This window comes from Rhopalosiphum padi, chromosome 1 (assembly GCF_020882245.1).
Source record: "Rhopalosiphum padi isolate XX-2018 chromosome 1, ASM2088224v1, whole genome shotgun sequence".
Lineage (NCBI taxonomy): Eukaryota > Metazoa > Arthropoda > Insecta > Hemiptera > Aphididae > Rhopalosiphum > Rhopalosiphum padi.
This window is the reverse complement of record NC_083597.1, coordinates 20407946-20428831: the sequence shown is the minus strand read 5'-3', so window position 1 is coordinate 20428831 and position 20886 is coordinate 20407946. Positions and strand designations below refer to the sequence as shown.

General features: G+C 27.1%; 1 protein-coding gene across 1 annotated transcript in view; it reads left to right on the top strand.

Moving 5' to 3' along the window:
- LOC132920044 (rho guanine nucleotide exchange factor 17) overlaps positions 1 to 20886 on the top strand; it is a 70966-nt gene that overhangs the window by 20630 nt on the left and 29450 nt on the right. Inside the window, exon 4 of the mRNA XM_060982085.1 lies at positions 13234 to 13311. Within this exon, the coding sequence (XP_060838068.1) occupies positions 13234 to 13311 (78 nt within the window). The remainder of the gene's footprint in view (positions 1 to 13233; positions 13312 to 20886) is intronic.

Genomic DNA, 20886 nt, shown 5'->3' with positions numbered 1-20886 from the left:
TTTAATTATATTTTACCTATTACCAAAAAATAAAACCTAATTTTATTTATAAATTATTATTATAATATATAATAATTTGATCAATATAGTATTTCTATTATATATAGGACTTATACTTATATTGTATGATAAATAATTATTCTCTACTATTTCTAGATTAAATAATATAATATTTTGGATTATATATCCATAATTGTTGATATTTATAAATTATAATAATATATCAGCTGAGGTGACTTTATTTTTAAAATTTTGTTACACAATTTTGATATATTTTTAAATTCCAAATATATCGGTTTAATTATTGGCGTATTTAACAATACTTAATAGTTTTATATACGTATAAAACATTTGTATATAAATATAGCATGAATAATAACAATAGAAAATAAAATAAAAATTTAACCTGTGTACCATTAAAAAGATTTATAATAAAGGTAAATTTATATAAAATAGAAGTATTAAAAAGGTTTTTTAGGTTTTTTATTATAGTGTTTTTGGTGTTAAAATAGTTAACTACGGATTAGATTGTTAAAAATTATACTTTAAAAAACTTTAGTGATGTCATGAGCTCTAATTTCTGAAAAATGAAAAATAATCAATGAGCGTGAAAGTGTGAAAGTGAACTATTTAAAAAAATTATGTACTTAAACTTTAAATTAAACTTAAATCACGTATTTTTTTTTTCACGTTATTAAATTTTATTTGGTTTATTTAATTTTAAATTATCAAAATATATTCTAAAAAATAACTATATTAGTATAATTTAATTTTACTTTAAATTAACTAAACATTTGAAGCAAACTATAATCTCGAAGAACAAGCAGTTCATAACATTACTAGAAAAAAGTTTCAAGCTGTATTAAAATCGTAGACATTACATGATACAGTTTGTATTAATTATTTGTTGATGTATAAGGTACGTACCTATGTCTTGTAAAATTATGTTATCCCATTTGCATTTAAATTACATTTTAATTTCAAGGGTTCATTGTCACAAAATGGATTAATTCATGTATATTCTTTTAACGCAATTCTAATTTATTATTTAAACACATTTCGCAGACATTATGTTTTGTTATTTTTATAATTAAAATACTAACATTTTAAACTAAGTTTAATTTGTTTATCCTTTGTTTTATAAATAATAATAATAATAATAATAATAATAATAATAATGCAATTGATCATCGAAATATACAGTCTTAAAAATCGTATAAAGTTTTCTTGTCCGGTCATAAAATATTTTAATGTATCCTAAGCTTAAGTTTAAAAAAAAAAATATAATTTAAATTCATTTTTAAAATATTTTAGTGTATTGTCAATTGTTTAGATAATGATTATATTTCCAATTCTGTAGCATAATATAATGGTTTCTCTAAAGATTCATAATTATTCTACCGATAATGAAGTCCTCGTAATTTTTTTTTTAATTTCTGATAGCATGATTTAATGTTAAATTAATATAGTTATATATCTACTTTTTATTATACATACTAACATCTGAATAATATATAATAGTTCAACAGTTACGATTAGCACATTTTATAGTTTGCATTTTTATATATTTTTTGTTCCTACATATTTTTAAAACACAGACTTTATTATTTTTTTTTTCTGGTTCGATTCAAACTTAAGAACGCTAAAACTAATAATACTAATTTTATTGTTTTTCGTTCCATGTAAATGCCATTGCTACATAAAACGTGTCCAAAATTAAATGTAACCGACTTTATTATACTTGAGTTTTATTAATTATCTCAAGAACACATTTTGTCACAAAAAATGTTAAATCACAAAAGTTTTTCGAAACCCATTATTAATATACATAAATATTTTAAATAAGCTACATAGATAAAATTTTGAACAAGGTTATGTACTCGCATTTTTGTAGTTGTTGAAATGTCAACGTGTAACATTGTTATTTGTTTTATCGGTTAAAATATAACAATGTTCTTAAACTTAATTCTAAATATTTTTATTTTTATATGTCTATAAATTATTTTTTAAATTTAAAAATAAAATTTTGCTGTTCTATATTATACCTTATTTTAATATTTTGTTTATTTTTAAATATATACATATTATATTTTTCTCTATTTTTAATATACAATCTATACCTATATATAGGACATAATAAGTATATTTTATGATTAAGGGAAGGATAAAATACATAATATATACATATTTGTTTATTAAACATGTTAATGAACTAATAATAAACCCATGATATTTTTTTGATAAACTTGCATGTGGGAAGTTATCTATTAATGACATTCACAATTAAATGATTATATAAATATATATATAAGAAATAATGATCATTAAGTATTTTAAAAATTGTTTTTAAATAATTACTAATTAATTAAATTTTATTTGTTATTTCATGTGTTTAAAATAAAAATAATAAAACGTTGTAAAAGTTGAAATGTTTTAGATGTTCCATTATAGTTCTTTATAAAAATGAAGACTACATTTTCAATAATTATTTATAACATTTATTAAAATGTAAATTTATCTATTTCAAATTCGTTAAAAACAACAATACCTACCTATTAATAAATATATTAAATTGTCTAGGACTAAATTCATAATAAATCATATTGTTATAGAAAATTAAGTTTTCTGTTTTATATTGTTTCGTAAATCTAATGATAACATTTTACTTTTGAGACATTGTTTTTTTTGTGTCAACTGGAGCGATTTTGTTTCATCTCATTCAACATAAACTTGCACTTTATTCAGGGTGGTCTATTTACTATTAGTAATTCTAGGACAAATTCCAAATAGTTCAAGAAAATACATTATATACAAACATTTATCACGTATATTATAAATTATAATAGATTTATTATTTGAAAATGTTTTTTTGTTATAAAATATCCAGCCAGTAATTACAATAAATACAGTTTTTAATTAAAAAAAAAAGTCAAGTTATTAATTTAATTATTTAAATATTAACATTTAACATGCTAATAAAACTAATATATGGGGTTAACAAATTCAACATATGTAATTATGAAATGATATACATAGGTACCTATAATGTTCGTACATTTTCTAGATAAATAAACTCACCAGCGTTATTTTACATTGCAATAACAAATAAATAATTATTTATTTAGCTTTTGATATAATTTGGTTAGTTTTATGTAAGTGATTTTACGTAAATAACGTATACACTATAAGTTTGTTTAATACTCAATGTTAGAAACATTTTAAATATAATAAATCATTAGTAGGCACTGATGAAGTATACATGAAGTCAAGTTCATTGGTATTGAAAATTGACATATTTTAACTTATGAAAAAGTAAGATACAATTTATTCAATTTTTAAATAAGGAATCTGAATTTTTATCATTTAAATATACGTATTGCTATCAGTGTACAATATACAATAAGAAATACCTTGTATAGATAATAGATATATAGACTATATAACTATATATAGTTTATTTATCGTTTAATAAAGTCAATTATGTATTTTTTTTCATTGTAGTGATGTATTTAATTGCCAATACATTTTTTTCTACCTACTTCAAAAAGCATCTTAATAATAAATTTACTCATTTAAAACTATCTATAGTTTTTCGCCGTATACTTTCACGCGAAAATGGAATCATGATGACAGGAATAACAAAAATGATAAATAATAAAAGGTATACTAAAATATATGACAATATGACGAAGTAAACAAAAACGTTAAAAGTGTCAATAGCGTTGTCGTTCGTCGTTGTTTACGTCGGTCCAAATATATTATAATATAATATTATTAGTAGTTAGTAGTTATAATATCAAAGCAATAGCGGTGTCAGTGGCACCCTTGGAAATTAAAATTTGAAACGCAGTAAATTTCAATCGTGTAGTAGATGTAGTACATAATATTGACCGAGAGCTACACATTTTATGTTTCGTTGTACCATTTCCTTTTATGCATACGCGTGCAGTATAATACAAGTTTGTGTGCACAATACAGATATATTATTTGAACGTACATACATGTTTTTATATTTATTAGGGTGACTATCAATTATGGATCTAAATAATGTAAATATTTGTTTTATAACAATTTGTATTATATATAACACTCATAAGTAACGCGATAATATGTATAGCCATGCGATATCGGTCTCGTTAAGTCAAGGTTCGGTCCATCGACGTGGTAATGGAATAATATGTGTAGTATTGTGTACATAAAGTGTGTGACAGAGAGTGAGAGAATTGGTAGTCGCACGGTCATCGTTTCTCGTTTCCGCCGTCCCTGCAGGCAACATCAAAAATAGAAAAGCTCGTACGGCGGTCGCCATCGTCGTCGTCGTCGTCGTCATGTGTTGTATATACTAGTATATGCATCATGTACGACCCGTAACGGAGTGCGAGGAGGAGAGTGTTCTCAAAACGATGTCATGACGCTCGTATGCTAATTGCTTGTCGTTTTCCATCGGGGAGGGAAAAAAAATTAAAATAATGATAACGATAATACGTACAAATCTTTTTTTCACATGGATCGCGTACAATGTTATTATTTATTGTATCGCGGTCGAACTCACGACCGCACATCTGCAGGTGTAAAAAACAGCTAAAGTACTTACCTACAATATGTAAGTATAATAACGTGCGTGTAATGTTATGACTTATAAGCGTATCGATCGTACTGCGATTTCGACGCAACGTGACGTAACACTAGTGAATCTCTATTATAATATTCATTATTTAAACCATCTCCCGATAACAACAACTACAGACGAATCGACTATATCGAAACACCTTTCGATATTCTCGTTGCACTCGAGATGCGCACGGTGTGGTTGTCCGCAGGAACATGGAGACTGCACAGTATAATATCCAAATCGTTTTCCAATGACGTTTTCGTTGGCGTGCGACGAATGACACGAAAAACCGTCTTGGGATGATCAGCGTTTTGAAGATGGTTTACTGTATATTATGCACGATAAACTCGAACGACGACGATGGTTTGTCCGTTTGACGTTCTTGAGATGAAATAATATAATATATTGTATACGAATGCCGTGAGCTAATTTGTGTGCGTGTTTGAGTGTGTTGCGCACGTATATGCAGTGCATTAACCTCGTCGGAGGAGACAGACGCAAAAATGCACGCGTTGTGTTATTATAGGATATCATATTATTAAACTAATAAGTTTCGCGAATCACTTAAGCACCGTAAATCCAAACACGACCAGTGCTGTTTCTTTTTTCATTTGCAAACACTCTCTGTCGGATCAATTTTTTTGCCCGCAATAATACATAAGAACATTGTTTTTTCCTGTGCTCTCGCAGTACAGGTATACTTACCTTGGAATTAGAATAAGCCGTCTGATAATGATTAAACGGTCACGTTTTTTTTCTCGCAACAATCGAAAATGCTCGCTAGCGATTATGTGATATCAGATATTTTGCTTAGACACGAATTTAGCATGAAAAAAAATAATTGCCTAACACATAATATGTAGTTTACGTAATGGTGCTGTTATGGATTTATCTATTTTAGATGGTCTGCATGAATTATTATGGTTTGTAGCTCACGATTTGAACCATTAACACATTTTAGCTATTTAGAATTCTGGAATTTGCGCGGAAACGGTGGCTGTATAATACAGTTTATTCAATTGTATCCGTTATAAATATTTATTTTATGGCGTCTTTTTATACGGATTACTCGACCACATTGCTACTTATTATTTTTTGATTGCTAAACGTACAAAATATGTACAAATGATTGTTTATAAATATTTGTAAAATTACAGAATATCTGGAATAAATAGATAACATGTATACATATAATATGAGAACTTTGTATTTATAGATCATAGCTATTAGTTTAATTGAATATTCAAATTTTCTTAGTACAATTATGTTATTAAAAATTTGTAAATAAAATAATAATAAAAAAAGGGAAAGTAGGTATAAGTAACCGTCATCCTATACATAGGTGTCGAATGTACCTCGTAAGTCGTAATTAATAGCCACCTGTAATATATGTGTTACATTTAATTTTATTGTTATATTGAAGTAATTTATTATACTATCAACTAACATTAGTAATTCAATCTACTGAATTTATTTTTGCTTAAAATATTGTATTTGATTATGTCATTCTGTGTATAAAATAAAGTAATATACGTTATACGAAATCCCCACGAAAAATATTTTTTAATTACCACAAAATAATAAAATCAATTTAGTCAAAAACTAAAAGTTTGTGTTAAAATTCCCGATTGTCCTCAAACTTTTTCTTGTTATTTCCATTTATTAAGAAAAGTGCTGTAATTTTTTAAATTTTTTAGTACCTATCTGAAGTCTCAACTAGATTTATTTTCCACCTAAAAAGATGATGAAAGTGAAAATTGATACATTTTCTAGTATAAAAAGTGTCATCACCGTTCATACACACACATTTTTCGTTCGACTTAGAATTTAAAAGTTGGTAAAGTCATTCTACTGTATAGTGGGCGCAGTTTTAAAGTTATCGTTATTAAAGTTTGAATATCTAATGTTAAAATTTGAACTTCAATCGTTCATAAAAATGTTTAAATGTACGTGGTTTTAAGTTAATTTTTTTTATTTCTATTATAAAAAACTTATGAAAAATATTTTATAAAATGTTTAAATTTTTTAGGTTAATTTTATCATATTTTTAATTTAATTAAGTTTAAGATGCAATATATATATATATATATATATTTATTGATCAAGTAGTTTTCTTATTTGGTAAGCATTTTTAGTTAAAAAGCCTACTGGATAAGTGGATAGTAACTAAAAATGTTGTAGGGTATATCAACATTACATTAAGATTTTACAATATTATTTTACTTATGAAAACAATTAAATGAAAAGCTGAAACTACTACTAAGTATATGATAAAAATGTATTTCTTTTTATTAAAACGCAGTGCGTATACGCATTAAGTTTAAAAACATGTATTTATAAAATCATAAAAAATGACAAAGAAATTGAATGTAGTTATATACTAGTGACTAATCACTTTGTATTAAAAATAGATGGTAATAAAGTTCTATATATTCTATGCATATTTTTTGTGCAAATTTAGTAAAATCAATTTCTATTAACTTATATTACATGCATTTTATTGTGGTAAAGTTAAAGTAATATTAATAAAAATTAACTTTTGTGTAGGATCTATACTAACATGAGTTTTATATCATTAATATCCATGCTACTTAGCTTATGATTGAACATCCGGTATAGACATTTTTAATGGGCCTACCGTCTCAATACGTCATTAGTTCATTATATATATATTATACTTAAAAAAAATAATTATCGTTTAATAAATTCCACTAAAACAATTAATAATATAAAATAGTGGTTTTTTTTTATAAATTCATTAGTGAAGATTCAAAATATCAATAATCCCATCTTATTTATAAACGGAACGATATCTTCATAAATAAACAGACAATAGTTATAGAATCTAGATATTGTTGGCTTATCATAAATTGGAGTTTAGTTTTTAAAATTTTAAGATTTTTAAATTATTGTTCACTTTAAACTTGTGTGCAAGAAAGTAAAAGAACGTATTAAAATTTTATAGACAATGTGTTGAACTTGAACATGTCAAATTATTGCCATAAATTTAAAAAGATTACAATGTCTGAGTCGCTTTTCATTAGTGATTTTAATATACATTTTTCAATTTGCTGATGGGCAAAATATTGAAATATTGAAAATATCCAAAGGCCTCCTGGAAATAATTTAATTAGGTATCTATACATTATTATTTGAGGTTTACATAATTATTTGTTGTCACGACGGGACGTATTTGTGTAATAGATACTTACTTTGTAAAATATTATATGTTACTCGTAAATTTATGAATTAGAATTAAAATTTATGTATGTGATGTGATACAAACCAGTGAAGTAAAAAACAAATAGGGATTTTAAGAACATAAAAGAAAATGTTCTCATTTTCTTTCATTAAAACGTTTAGTTTTGTTTTAAATATCCTTTGCCTCTTTAAATGAAGGTTATACAATTATTTTTAAATTATTTTAGACATTGATTACCTGTTTTATACAGTTGTTAAGGGACAAATATGTGTCTCACATCGGTCATGATATCCATTTCAGGGACTCACTTCTAATCTATTAAAACATATTATTAAACCCTACTGTTCATCATGAATTTTTTTTTCATTATTTTCATTTAAATGACTAGTCTTTGTCAATATATTATCACTTGAGAGGGGTAAAGTCTGTCTAGCGCACTACTACTTCCTTTTCTAAGAATGCATGAATAAACTATGTGGGTGGATGTTACTCTAAGATGGAGTGGGCACGGTGGCAGTACGGTACGCAGTAGAATAAATGACGACGAGGTTCGAACTGAGTTATCATATTATGTTAATAATATATATGTGAAACATTTCAATTTTTTTTTCAAATTGTTTTTTAGTAAATTATGATAAAACTTGATGGGGGTTAGGTCAAAGGTATGTGTCTATATAACTTGTATAAGGTATGTGTAAATATGAATATCATAGCATTTAAGGTATTAATATTATTTTGATAATATCGTAAAATTAATAATAATTAAAAATATTTAAAATTTGAAATCATATAATTGTAATTAAATTATTTAATTTTGAAAGTAATATCGGTGTCTGGTTGATAATAATGCTATGTTTTATTATTACCGCACTATAGAATTCAGTATCTACCTCACAGCTGTATAAAATGCCGATTTTGCGTTTCTACTGTATTAAATGAGGAATTTAATTTATTTTTAATTATTTTTATCAATAAAATTATCTACATTTTTTTATAGACCCTCTAATATCGATTCAGTTTTTGAATAAGTTGACAATACTGTGAATTATAAAGGTTTTATTATTAAGTGGATTTGTCGATTATATCAGTCGAAAAATGTTAAAAATTTGCTAACCAAGTCTGTATGGAGTACTCTCGTGGCAAGCTGTTTTACTTTCTTTAGTTTAGATTTTCTTATATATATATTTTAAGTTGTAAACTTACAGTTGATTTTTCATTTTATACTTTGACTCTACAACATGTATTAATTATATTTTTTACATTTTTATCTTTTTTTTTATGTTCTTTTGAATAACGTCTGTCTTGAAAACAGCTTCAACAGTTTCAGATAAGTTCATCTGAGGAAAATAACTTTTTGTTAAATCAGAATACCACTTAGACTTTATTGAATGATATATACTAGGTTAAAATAAGGCATTAATTTGCTTGATGTATGTCACAAACTCATATTATTCCTTCAAAATATGACCTATACAACTATACATTTAGCCGTATAACTTATCCTCATTTTTTCGCTAAACAGACAGTTCCTAGTTTTTTTATATAAAAATTGCATTATACGTATTTTTTACAAACATTGGCATTATATAGCGATGTGGGGGCTATGCTTCACACACGTCTCTTTGTATATTACTTCTAAATCATTATAATTAGAACACATTGAAATTTGCAGTTTAGTAAGTTACCTTCATTTTATTTTATATAAGTATTTAGAAAATATTTATATGTAATATAAAATAATCGATATAATAATATACTCCTTATTATCGTTCTTTTTCGGACTCGTTTTCAGGAAATCACCTTCTTAGGCGATGGGAAAAATACTCTTTCTGCAATTATATGTAGGTAGAAAAGTTTATAGCTCTTGCACAAAAAGGTGGAAGTATTATATAATACATATATATATATATATATTATATATTATTCTCTAAATTCTCAAACTATTGGATCCGAAGAATCGTATATTATGATGTACAGCAGTATACGTCAACAAATAATTATTCATACCTTATGCAGTGCATAGGAGTTGTTGATACATCGCATAAAAATGACGAGCTCAAACCATGTATTTGTGTAACCATGTGTGACGTGTAAGCGAGTCGCCACTCCGGACGGGTATCGTGGTAGAAGGGATAGTGAAATCCTCTGACTAAACACAAAAATACTCACACACCCACACATCTACATACACAACAGGTGTATCGAGAGAAAACGGCATCACCCTCCGACCGTGACCACCCACATCACTGCTACCACACCACCATTCGACGGTTATAGTCCTTGAATGGATGATTTTCCGACTTTTCTCCGAATCGTGTCCATAGCAACGAGACCGACGAAATAGCAAACTACGTATATAATAATAATAATAATAATATATATATATATATATATATATAATTTTGTGTGTGTTGCGCGCGTGTATAATAATAATGTTACATAGCCCGTCAGAGTCTCTCGTCATGTCGCGCGTGTATTAAACGTGACGTAAGCCGCGCGCGCTCGAGTCTGCCCGCTTGTCTACAGCTCGCCACCCGTCCGCCGGCGCGGGCGTACGTATTATACACTCTCGGCACCAGCGTCGACGATACTGCAGGTGGTACAGTCGTCGTTGTCGGACCACTCGCGATTCTGCGCTTTTAAAACAATACCAATAATTATTATTAATAATAATAGTCATATAATACCCTTTGGTGAGAGATTTTCACGGTAGCGGTGGCGTCGGTGGCCTCGAAACGAAGGGCGCGTAATCGTCGATCTGTTGTCGATTATTTTTCGCATTTCATTTGTTACGCGCACATCCGACGGCAGTTAATTTTTTATTTTCTACTAGCCACTCTTATACCGATACTGCGGTACCGGTATGTTATAAGTTATAATTAAAGTTTACACACACAATAATATACATATACCGTGGATGTCGTCCGACCACGTTCAGATGGAATATCGTTGTTCTCAGCCCCGTTGCCGAAGAAGTGTCCAATATGAAGTGTAATGACTGCGAACGGCGTTCACGGAGATGACGACGACGATCGGTCACTAAACGAAAACGCAGCAACAGCCGCGCAACAACTATTGGCCGCCGTCAAAGTTGCCACACCGGTAAGAGTCTGAGCGTCGTTGTCTTCCGATGGTACTCTCGATGGTTTTTGTTGGAGGTTGAAAAGGAAGAGCAGAAGGGTTTTAAAACGATCAAGAACCAAACATGCGTGACCGTTTGATTATTATTTACAAAATTCATTTAAATTTTGTTTTTAGCACGTGTTTGCAGTTTAAAATCTGGAACAACACATATTTTTATTAGATTTTTACCCAAACACAACCATTTTAATAGGGATATTAATTTATTTCATCGTATAATACGTTTTATATACCTACATGAATAATATATGTATATTTACTAACTATGTTGTTAATAGTTTAAAAATAACATATAAAGTTTTAATTCGAATATAAGTAAATAACGTTTAATGAATAATAAATATAAATATTTTTATAAATAAACTTGCTAAATCGTATTAGAAGTACGACGTCAGCAAAAAGTCAGATATAACGTAGACTGTATATTGTGTGCTATAGTTACTCGTGTGCACATCTAAATGGGCTAAAACCGACTCTATAAATGTGTAATGAGTAATGACTAATGGCTTATGAATAATAATTTAAACATTAAGAATCATGCGTAAATTAGCCATCAGATAAATTAATTCCAAAAGCGGAGATGTGTACATATTACATATTTTACTTTAAATTAAAGTAGTATAATATTATAAAAAGTGGTCACCAACAATAACACATTATAATTAATAATTATTTTTGGTTTTTCTCTCAAAGGTATTGTTCACGATAAGAATTTTAAGTGTTAACAATTTTTTGATTATTTAAATGTATAAGTAGTGTTACGGTCGAAATGCTAAAGAGGCCACCTAAAGGATGCCGTAAAAAAGCTGGGATGCCATAAAAGATCATAAGCCTTTAAAAAAATATTTTTTAAGCAAAATAATTATTGTATTAATTTTAATTATTTGTATACTATTTCTCTATAATTTATACTGTGCAGATGTATTTCAATGTCTAAATATCTCCAAAAAATATATGATTTATGATTAGATATTTTACAATATTAAACTGTTGGAGCTAAAAAAATGTTCATTAATACCATTCTAAAATATTAATTCAGTACATCACTATCGATTAATATTTAATACAAAAATTCAATAAAATATCAATAAACCTACACGATATATTAGTGTTCTACAGTTACATAATACGCGTAGTATACAGTATAATAAGCCACTATTGTGCAAAAGTTACGCAACTATATGTTAAATGTTTCTTTCGGATAGGGAATATGTTTTCTCTGCAATCCTGGCAGGGTACTGTTTCCGTTGTCGGAAACGCGTATGTACTTTGTTGTACCTACTTATTTATAAAATAACGTCTGTCGCGCGATGTCACCCCGTCATTATAACTTTACCCCGCAATGAATGGGCGTCGGGGTGTGGTTCATTGGTTCTTATGGTATGACATCTCCGGACTTACGTCATCGCGAAATAAGCAAACCAATGAGAGGAGTTACTCTATGTGTAGGAGTCATATTACATATTAATATATTATATAACTATACAACGACTAGTTTACACCCCTCGCCCGTTTGTTGGAGTCCTATTCCCAAAGACTATAATACCATATAATTAAATATTTATGTACTTATCGTGTTTGGCGCCAATCGTATGTTGTTTATAATATTATTTGACGTATTCATGATTACGCATAATTATCGCAAAATTTCTGGACGACGGACGCCCGTTTTTTTTTGGCCAATTAAAATTTCGATTTATCCTCGTCCTCGCCGTTGTCAATGGTGCAGAGCATCCGTTGAGTGTATTTTAGTCTTTGGATATCGTATGTGCGTGCGTCTCGTCTTGTATATTAACGTATGTACCTACCTATTGCGTCGCTGCTGGCGGTGTTACCGATGTCGTGGTATGGGGGATGGTAGAGGTGGACGGGGTGTGTGATGGTGGCAGAGGCGGTCGAGGAAACGTGACGAAAATATTATTATTATTGCGAACGTCATTTTCGCCACCAGACGCACGCCATTTGTTAGGAAGTTGGCCAAAAAATACATTTTCTTTACCGCCACGCGCCATCCCCGGTCGAGTAAAGACGATGGTGAAGAGGGAGTGAAAATCATTGCCGGTTGTTAGAGAATTAAAAAAAAAGATCTAAAATAATTTATGTGGTCAGACGTCACACATTATAGACTCACGTTAATTTTCGTTTAAAACACACACACACACACACACACACACACACTCATGTATTATTTAAATAATTATAATGCGTATACTATAATAACGTATAACGATGATGTTTTATAAATTAGATTTTTATTAGGTATCTTTTTTTGTTTCAGGATACGAGAACACATGTAGTGGTTGAGCTTTACGATACAGAGCGTTCGTATGTTGAATCTCTACATACCTTAGTGAACGTAAGTAATGGTTTAATCGTTTTTAAATATAACTGAAGTAATAGTAGATACTACTGGTAGCAGGTACTCAATTGGCAATAGTGTGAAGTATGGCATAATAATATAATATTATCGTTCAAAAGTATAATAGTAAAATCGAATAAAAAAAAAGAATAATATAACTTTCCTCTTTCTTATACACATGCAGCATAGTGATTGCTACAAATAATGAACTAGTCAGTGGCTTAAATAAAGTGTATTGAATAATAATATATTCCTGTGTACCTATTTTTTGTCGAGAAATAAACAATTTTTTTTTAATAATGGCAAAAACAATATTTATAAAAATTAAATTAATATTAAGATAGTATAATATTAATTTTGGTTGGATATGTAAGACATTCTATCTATAATATTTAAATAATATTTATTTTTATTGTTTCGAGGTGAGTTTTAAATTTGAATAATTTCTCCGAATATAGTACGCTTTAGTCATTTTAAATTATTTAAAAATGTTATTGTTTGTATACCTACAGAAAATAAACTAATCACTAAAAAAATTTAAGATTGATATTTTAATTTACCGTGTTAGTTTATATTTACATTATTTTTATCCTAATGTTATTTTGGTTATATTATAATTATTAATTATAATCTCGAAACAATGCATCTCAGAACGTGGTTACATCTTAAACAATATTTACTGAATTTGTTTTATTTTGCTCTTTCAGTTTTATTTTTTATGTCATTTCCACATATCCGATGGCATTTATTTTTATGACAAGCGATCCCTTATTTTTTAAAGGACATTCGAAAATACAATTTTCCGTTAATTCCCTCGAGGCATGAAAACTTTAAAGGGTTCAATGTTCAGTTTATATCATACAGAACTTGAATTTAATAAAAGTTCTTTTATTGACTTTAAAGATTGTTTACATTAAATTCTAAACATTTTTTAAGTTTAATCAATTTTAAAATGTGCATTATATTTTTTAAGAACAAATGATTTAAATTACTAAAATTCTTTTTTTCATTTAACTGTAACTTGTTTTTATAAAAAACTTTTCATTATTGTTTTTAAAAAATAATGTAAAAATCAAACAGGTTGCAATCAAAGTATAGTTTATTTGTATAACATAATATTATATGAAGTGATAAGTTTCCAGAGTATATTTTCTACTGTTTTCATTAATTATTTAAATTATTACTGGAATTTCTATAAACATCGATGAATGTACTTAATATGCTGAATGTTATATTTTTTTTAGATAGGTATTGAAAGTCAGTTAAAAACATTTGGATTATCAAATTAACACGACATTTTGGTTATTGGTTAAATTGCCACTATTTTTCTTTGCTGCTTTTTCAAATAATGTATTTGAAGATTGCTGTAACAAATTAATATGGTTTGAAATGGGTGTATAATGTATTAATGTGCGTATGTCACTGATGGTTTTACTTATAGGTAACTTTTTAAACTATAGATGACACAAATTTTTATTTCTGGTTCATTATCTTCGAAAAATTAAGCTGTTTGTACTATTTTAACTTTATTCTTGTTTACTTGCATAGGTGTCGTTATTAATTATAATGTATATGCATCGATTTCTATAAGTTTCGTCGTATTCTCAAACACAATTATTATTATTATTCTTCGTTTTACTTTTTCGTCTTAAATAATTTGTACGTAAATTAAAAATGTGCTAATAGTTTAATTTATACAGTAAATAATGTAAAATTCTTGTTGACTTCAACTGTAGTGTTAATGTGTTATGTTATCAATTTATCATCAATATTTTTGTCTTAATTGCTGTGCTTTATATTAAAAATTAACTATTCTCAACTCTTGTGATCAAATCGATTTTTGTTATTAAATTAATTTTTACCAAAATAATAGAATATTTACAATGTATCCTTAACACTTGATATCAGTATCCAACTCTTAATACTTTTTTAGTATATTTTTTTTTGCGGAAATGAGAAATTCCACATTGAGATAAACAAAAAAACATGTTGCGTGATGTCGTAATGGTATCAGAGGTGTAATATCGGGTTAATGGAACTGTAGAGAGACGCAAGATAGTAAACTTGGATGATCTGAGTAAGAGTAGCAAAATAAGTGTACATCTATTAGTGTAAAATTCATTTTATAGTGGCTATACGACATTTTTATTTGACAAATCAAAAACATGAAATATTATGATCACGCATTTTGGAACGTTATTTTTATTGAGATTTTTTTTATGCATATAATAAATTATTTATGTAGCTCTATTAATATATAATACATTTAATATAATATATGCATACATAAATAATATCCATATATATATTTTTTACGATTACACTATTAATACGTCGACAGTCATTAAACTCCGGTATGTGTACATAAATATGTTTAAAATATTATTAGTAATGATAATAATAATAATAATAGTTTTATGTAAAAGTCAGCGAATAAATTACATAGTCAACAGCGACGCCGCTACCGCCGGCGACATAGATCGCATGGCGGAGAGAGAAAGTTCCAGCGCGGTTTTATCGCCCCTGGTAGCAACAAATACAGCAGTGTAGCATATAGTGTGACGTGTGGACCGTTATATTAATAAAATATTATAAAATTGTATGTATATTGTATACGTCCAGTGCACACGGGAGCCCGTCAAAATCAAAAAATTACGCGTCATTAGATCGATCGGTTATTGCGGCGAATATGTATTATTTACACTGGATTCCTCGATGGCTCATGAATTAAACTGAAAATGCTATTCCATGATTTCATTTATTTTAGATTAGGTGTATTATTATATTCTATTAAGGGATATTCAACAATTAGATCACTTCCAATGCACAATTTTGTCGTATTTTTTTTTTCTTGATTGTTATATTTTATAATATTTATTATTATGTATAACTATGTGGATCATGATCCTAACGTAGTACAGGATCGTACGTGTTAAGCATAATTTAACTTTAGGACTTTCCGCTATAATATATAGAGCACCAAAGAGAAGAGGAATAGCGACTATTATTTTCCTAAATGAAACTTGTAGCAATCGCGCGCTGTATCATGCAGATTACTCACAACTGCGTATACTAGCATACAGGCCACTAAGTTATAGGTATGTTTTTAAACAAAATTCCCAATTCAGTGCAGTGTTTAAGTCGTACAAGAGTACTTTGCATTATATTAACAATTTATTTATCGGTAGCAGTTAATGACTGCATAATTTATTACCCCATACAACATAACTAATAAGTCTAATATATATTATATATACTTACATAGAAATATTAAATAGTGAACAATTATATGATAATAACTGGGTTAAAACAATTTAAATTTCTTGTATGACAAAATGATTTCTATTTGTTGTTTATTATTGTTAAACACTTAAATAAATTATTAAATAAATATAAATATACATTACAAATTATGTTCAACTAACCAATATAATATATTTGAATGACAAAATGTAAATTTTAAATTGTTTCATCACTTTATGGGATTGTTTTATTATCTCCATGCATGTAAATATTATTATTGCGTCTTCGTGATATCAACATGTTTTAAACTGTATCTATATTTCTTCTTAAAAAGACGCCACACCCACGTGTTGACTCCATCTTACAAATCTACAATGACAATTTTAAGTTCACAATAATCAATTTTACTTTATTATTTTTAAAATTAAAATAAATTGACCTATCATTATCGTGGACATCTTAGAAGATTTTATTAATATTTTAAATTTAAAACAAGTTATGATCATTTTAAAATTTAAAATAAAATATATAGTATTAAAAAAATAAGCTTTGTAATAATAATAGTATACCAATAAAAACCTCCGAGATCTTTTCTGGTATCACAATTTAAATGACTAAGCGAGAACCACGATAGTATTATTTCCATCCTACTCTATACGTCTTGACAGGAATACTTTTATTTTGCTTGCATATTTTTTTTTTTTTTTTTTAAAAATAATAACCATTTATTTCAAAAAGTTTTTACAATAAAGTGACTTTAAATTAAATTAGGTAAAAACAATATTTTTTTTTTTTTTTTTTGGTTTATCTACCTTCTTACCTTCTGTAAGCAATGCTTGTGTTGAAGATAGAGAGTTATTTTTATTTAACAATATATTTTAAATCATTATCAATTGTAGAAATAAAGACATAAGATACATAAAATAAGGTAAAGATAAAAAGTAATATTATATTAACATTATTATATTATTGTCTTAAAATAAAATAAATATTCAAAAAATTGAGTTCCATTAAATTCCATAACTTTATATAACGATGCCTAAGATATGTAAATATTATAAATATTAATAAACTTGATAATAAAAAAGATAAACCACTATCTAAATGAATTATTGATTTGGCACGATTTTTGTTTTTCGCGATCAAGGTTTCAAGATCTCTTCCATTTTAATAACACTGAATTTTATCGGTTTTTTTCTTTTAGTTCCATCTAACTTTAGAGTTTGAGTTATAGTATCTAGACTCAAAATAAAGCTTGACTTTTTTATTGACTTAACAGTCTTCTGTAATTTTTTTTAATCCAGAAAAGTTAGTTTAAATTTAGGCCAAGATTAATAATATAGTCTGCATAATATAGACACAGAAAAAAGAAACACATTATGATCACTGATAATCTTATCCTTTGTACTTTTTAGTATTGATAATACTATTCCCATTTCTCATGTATTAAGCTTAAATAACTTCAAAACTTGTATAAATTAAATTATCTATTATTTTCATATAGATATATTTCTTATATTTAATATAATCAGCTTTCATATTGAGAAAGTTAACGGGAATATTAAATTGTTTATTAGTCAAGTTCATAGAAAGTGTCGTTAATTGAAAATTTTTATGATATTTATATTTGTATGTATTATATACACTATATCATTTTTTATAATTGAATATGTCGGCTTGCCTCAAACAACCAACAGCTCTTTTGTGTACAAATTTCGAGTAATATGTTTTTTCAGATAATGTATCGATTATTAAAACATTTGATCTTGCTTCTAAAATGTTAACTATGATTGATTCATGTTCTTTTTTATCATAATTTATACTACACATTTTCATTTAATTTTATAATAACGATACAATACTTTAGTATATACGAGTATAGCTACGTATTTATAATAATTAATGGATTGTCAGTTAGTCTGAACATATAATAAGCTCAAAATATACAACATTTTTAATATTATATACTAGTTTCATAGTAATTGCAAACAGTTTAAACTTAAAATTTAAAAAATATATAATATTTTCTAAATAACACGTTTTATATAGTATTCTATGTGAATCCCTAGCGATTTATTGGTTTTATTGTGGTTTAATTTTCACCTTGTACCATTTTTTTTAAATTAAGCTCCACTCAAAATACTATTTTAAAAACAACCTCTACTAATAAGTATTGTCGCGTACAAATTTGACATAATAGTATAATAGCTATGCGTATACCATAATTTAATGTTAAACTTGTTTAAAGTGTTATGGTCTTTAGGCAGATACTATAAAAAAGTTAAAGTTACTCAAATTGTTATGTTTTACTTTTAAACGGACAAGGGTTTTAAATTACCAACAATATATTTTGAGTACATGTTTTGTACATACAATACTGCTTTATTAATTACGGCTATCGCGAAGTCAATACAGATACATATTTATGTAATTGATAACTATATTTTATAATTTAAAATTTTCCTAATTCATAGTTACGTCTTACGCATAATACGAAAATTAATAATATAGTAATAGGTATACACCATTTACAAAAAAGTACTATTATTATTATTATTTTTAAATAAGATATATACAATATAGATATTATATATGTATATGTGTTTAGTGTGTACATATAAATATATTTATTCTCAGGTATATTTCCTATCTCAAAAAGCTATGTTTTAATTTGTTACTATTTACCATTTTCACCCTACTTTCATAAAACAATATTGCATCAATAACCTAGCGACACGTTTAACACATTATTATGCACTAGTAACTACATATAAAAATAGTTATATTATGTACACATGACCTAAATGTATCCAGGGAATTAAAACAAAAATTATAATCTACAACACGAATTACGTGTATATTATGATATGACGGACATGGTACCTATATTATATTGTGTACGATATAATGGAAGGCAGCACGTATTAAACACTGGAAGTTGCATAAAATATCTCGGATGTGTTTTTTCTTTTTTTTTTCAAACTGATGTTTACTAATTCTGTGATTCTTTGCCGTTATTTCTTTTGCTGTTATAAATTTATAAACAGTAAAAATATTTTGTACCACTCTAACGTAATTAATGCCTTAGACAATTACGATCAAATATTATTTGTAAAAATATTTTAAAAGGTGCAGTCGTTCAGAAGAGGGTGTGGGTTGTACATTAAAAAACAACAATGTTGTTTTAACATAATTAGTGACAAAATGAGGTAAATCACTTGTAAATTTAAGTTATAATGAATAAATCACACTATAGTTTAGCTAAACGCTAAAAAACAATTCAACTCGAAATAAGCTTAAAATCGTGATATTTAATTATGTTGTGTATAACATAATACATAATAATGTACACATATATACCTACCCGTGACGTACCGATTTGCCGACATCCGACATCTGACACACACATTATATTTAGTTTAAAATTAATTATGTACTTAAAAATATAATTTTTTTTATTATTTTAAATTCCTTGTATGAACATTGTTCAACAACTATCAACTATATATAAAAAACCAAATCTTACGAGTTTCTGTTTTCTAAATGAAAATGGAACATTAGTGTGCTCAAGTATTTCAAAATACAAATCGTACCATTTTGTAGCCTAAAATTATAATTTGAAACGATATTAGAAAAGAATGTATTGTTATATGTCATTCAATTTTATAGTTGCTATACATTTCTTTTGCAAATGATAATATTTCTTATAATTTTCTATATTTAGTTTTCATCTTTTGTGTTCAATAATTTTAGTTTTTTGTGGTAAGAAGTCAAGATAGAAGTTTGTTTGTTAAATAAAATTATTTTTGTTTTTTGTGAAACTACGATTTGTCGATTTGTCGGAAAATTGGAACTTTTACATTTTTACCGGAGACTGAATTTCACGTGGGTGAAACGACTTGTCAACTAATTGCGTCTCGGATAATCGGGGCTGAATCATAACTACCTACCTAATATTCGATCAACGCGATAACGAACTTTTATTAATTAATAATTATTACTAATAAATAATATTATAGAGTATAACATTTATCGTAATGTATTTATTGATGACATTTGTATCGTTTGATCATTAAAAAAAAAACTTGATGATTGCATTACTCGACAGGCCCGGAGCAGATGCTGTACTACAAATACCTCAAAATTTATGTAGTTGTTGTTTTCGGGAGTTCTGTTTGTTATTTCCGCTCGACAGCGATAATAGTGACACATGCAATAGCACGGTAATCGTGACAGCCATTTCATTTCGTGACGTATGATTTGTTCATTTAAATATATATATATTATTATTGTTTTTCATTTATCGCTCTGAGGCGATAAAATATCGAC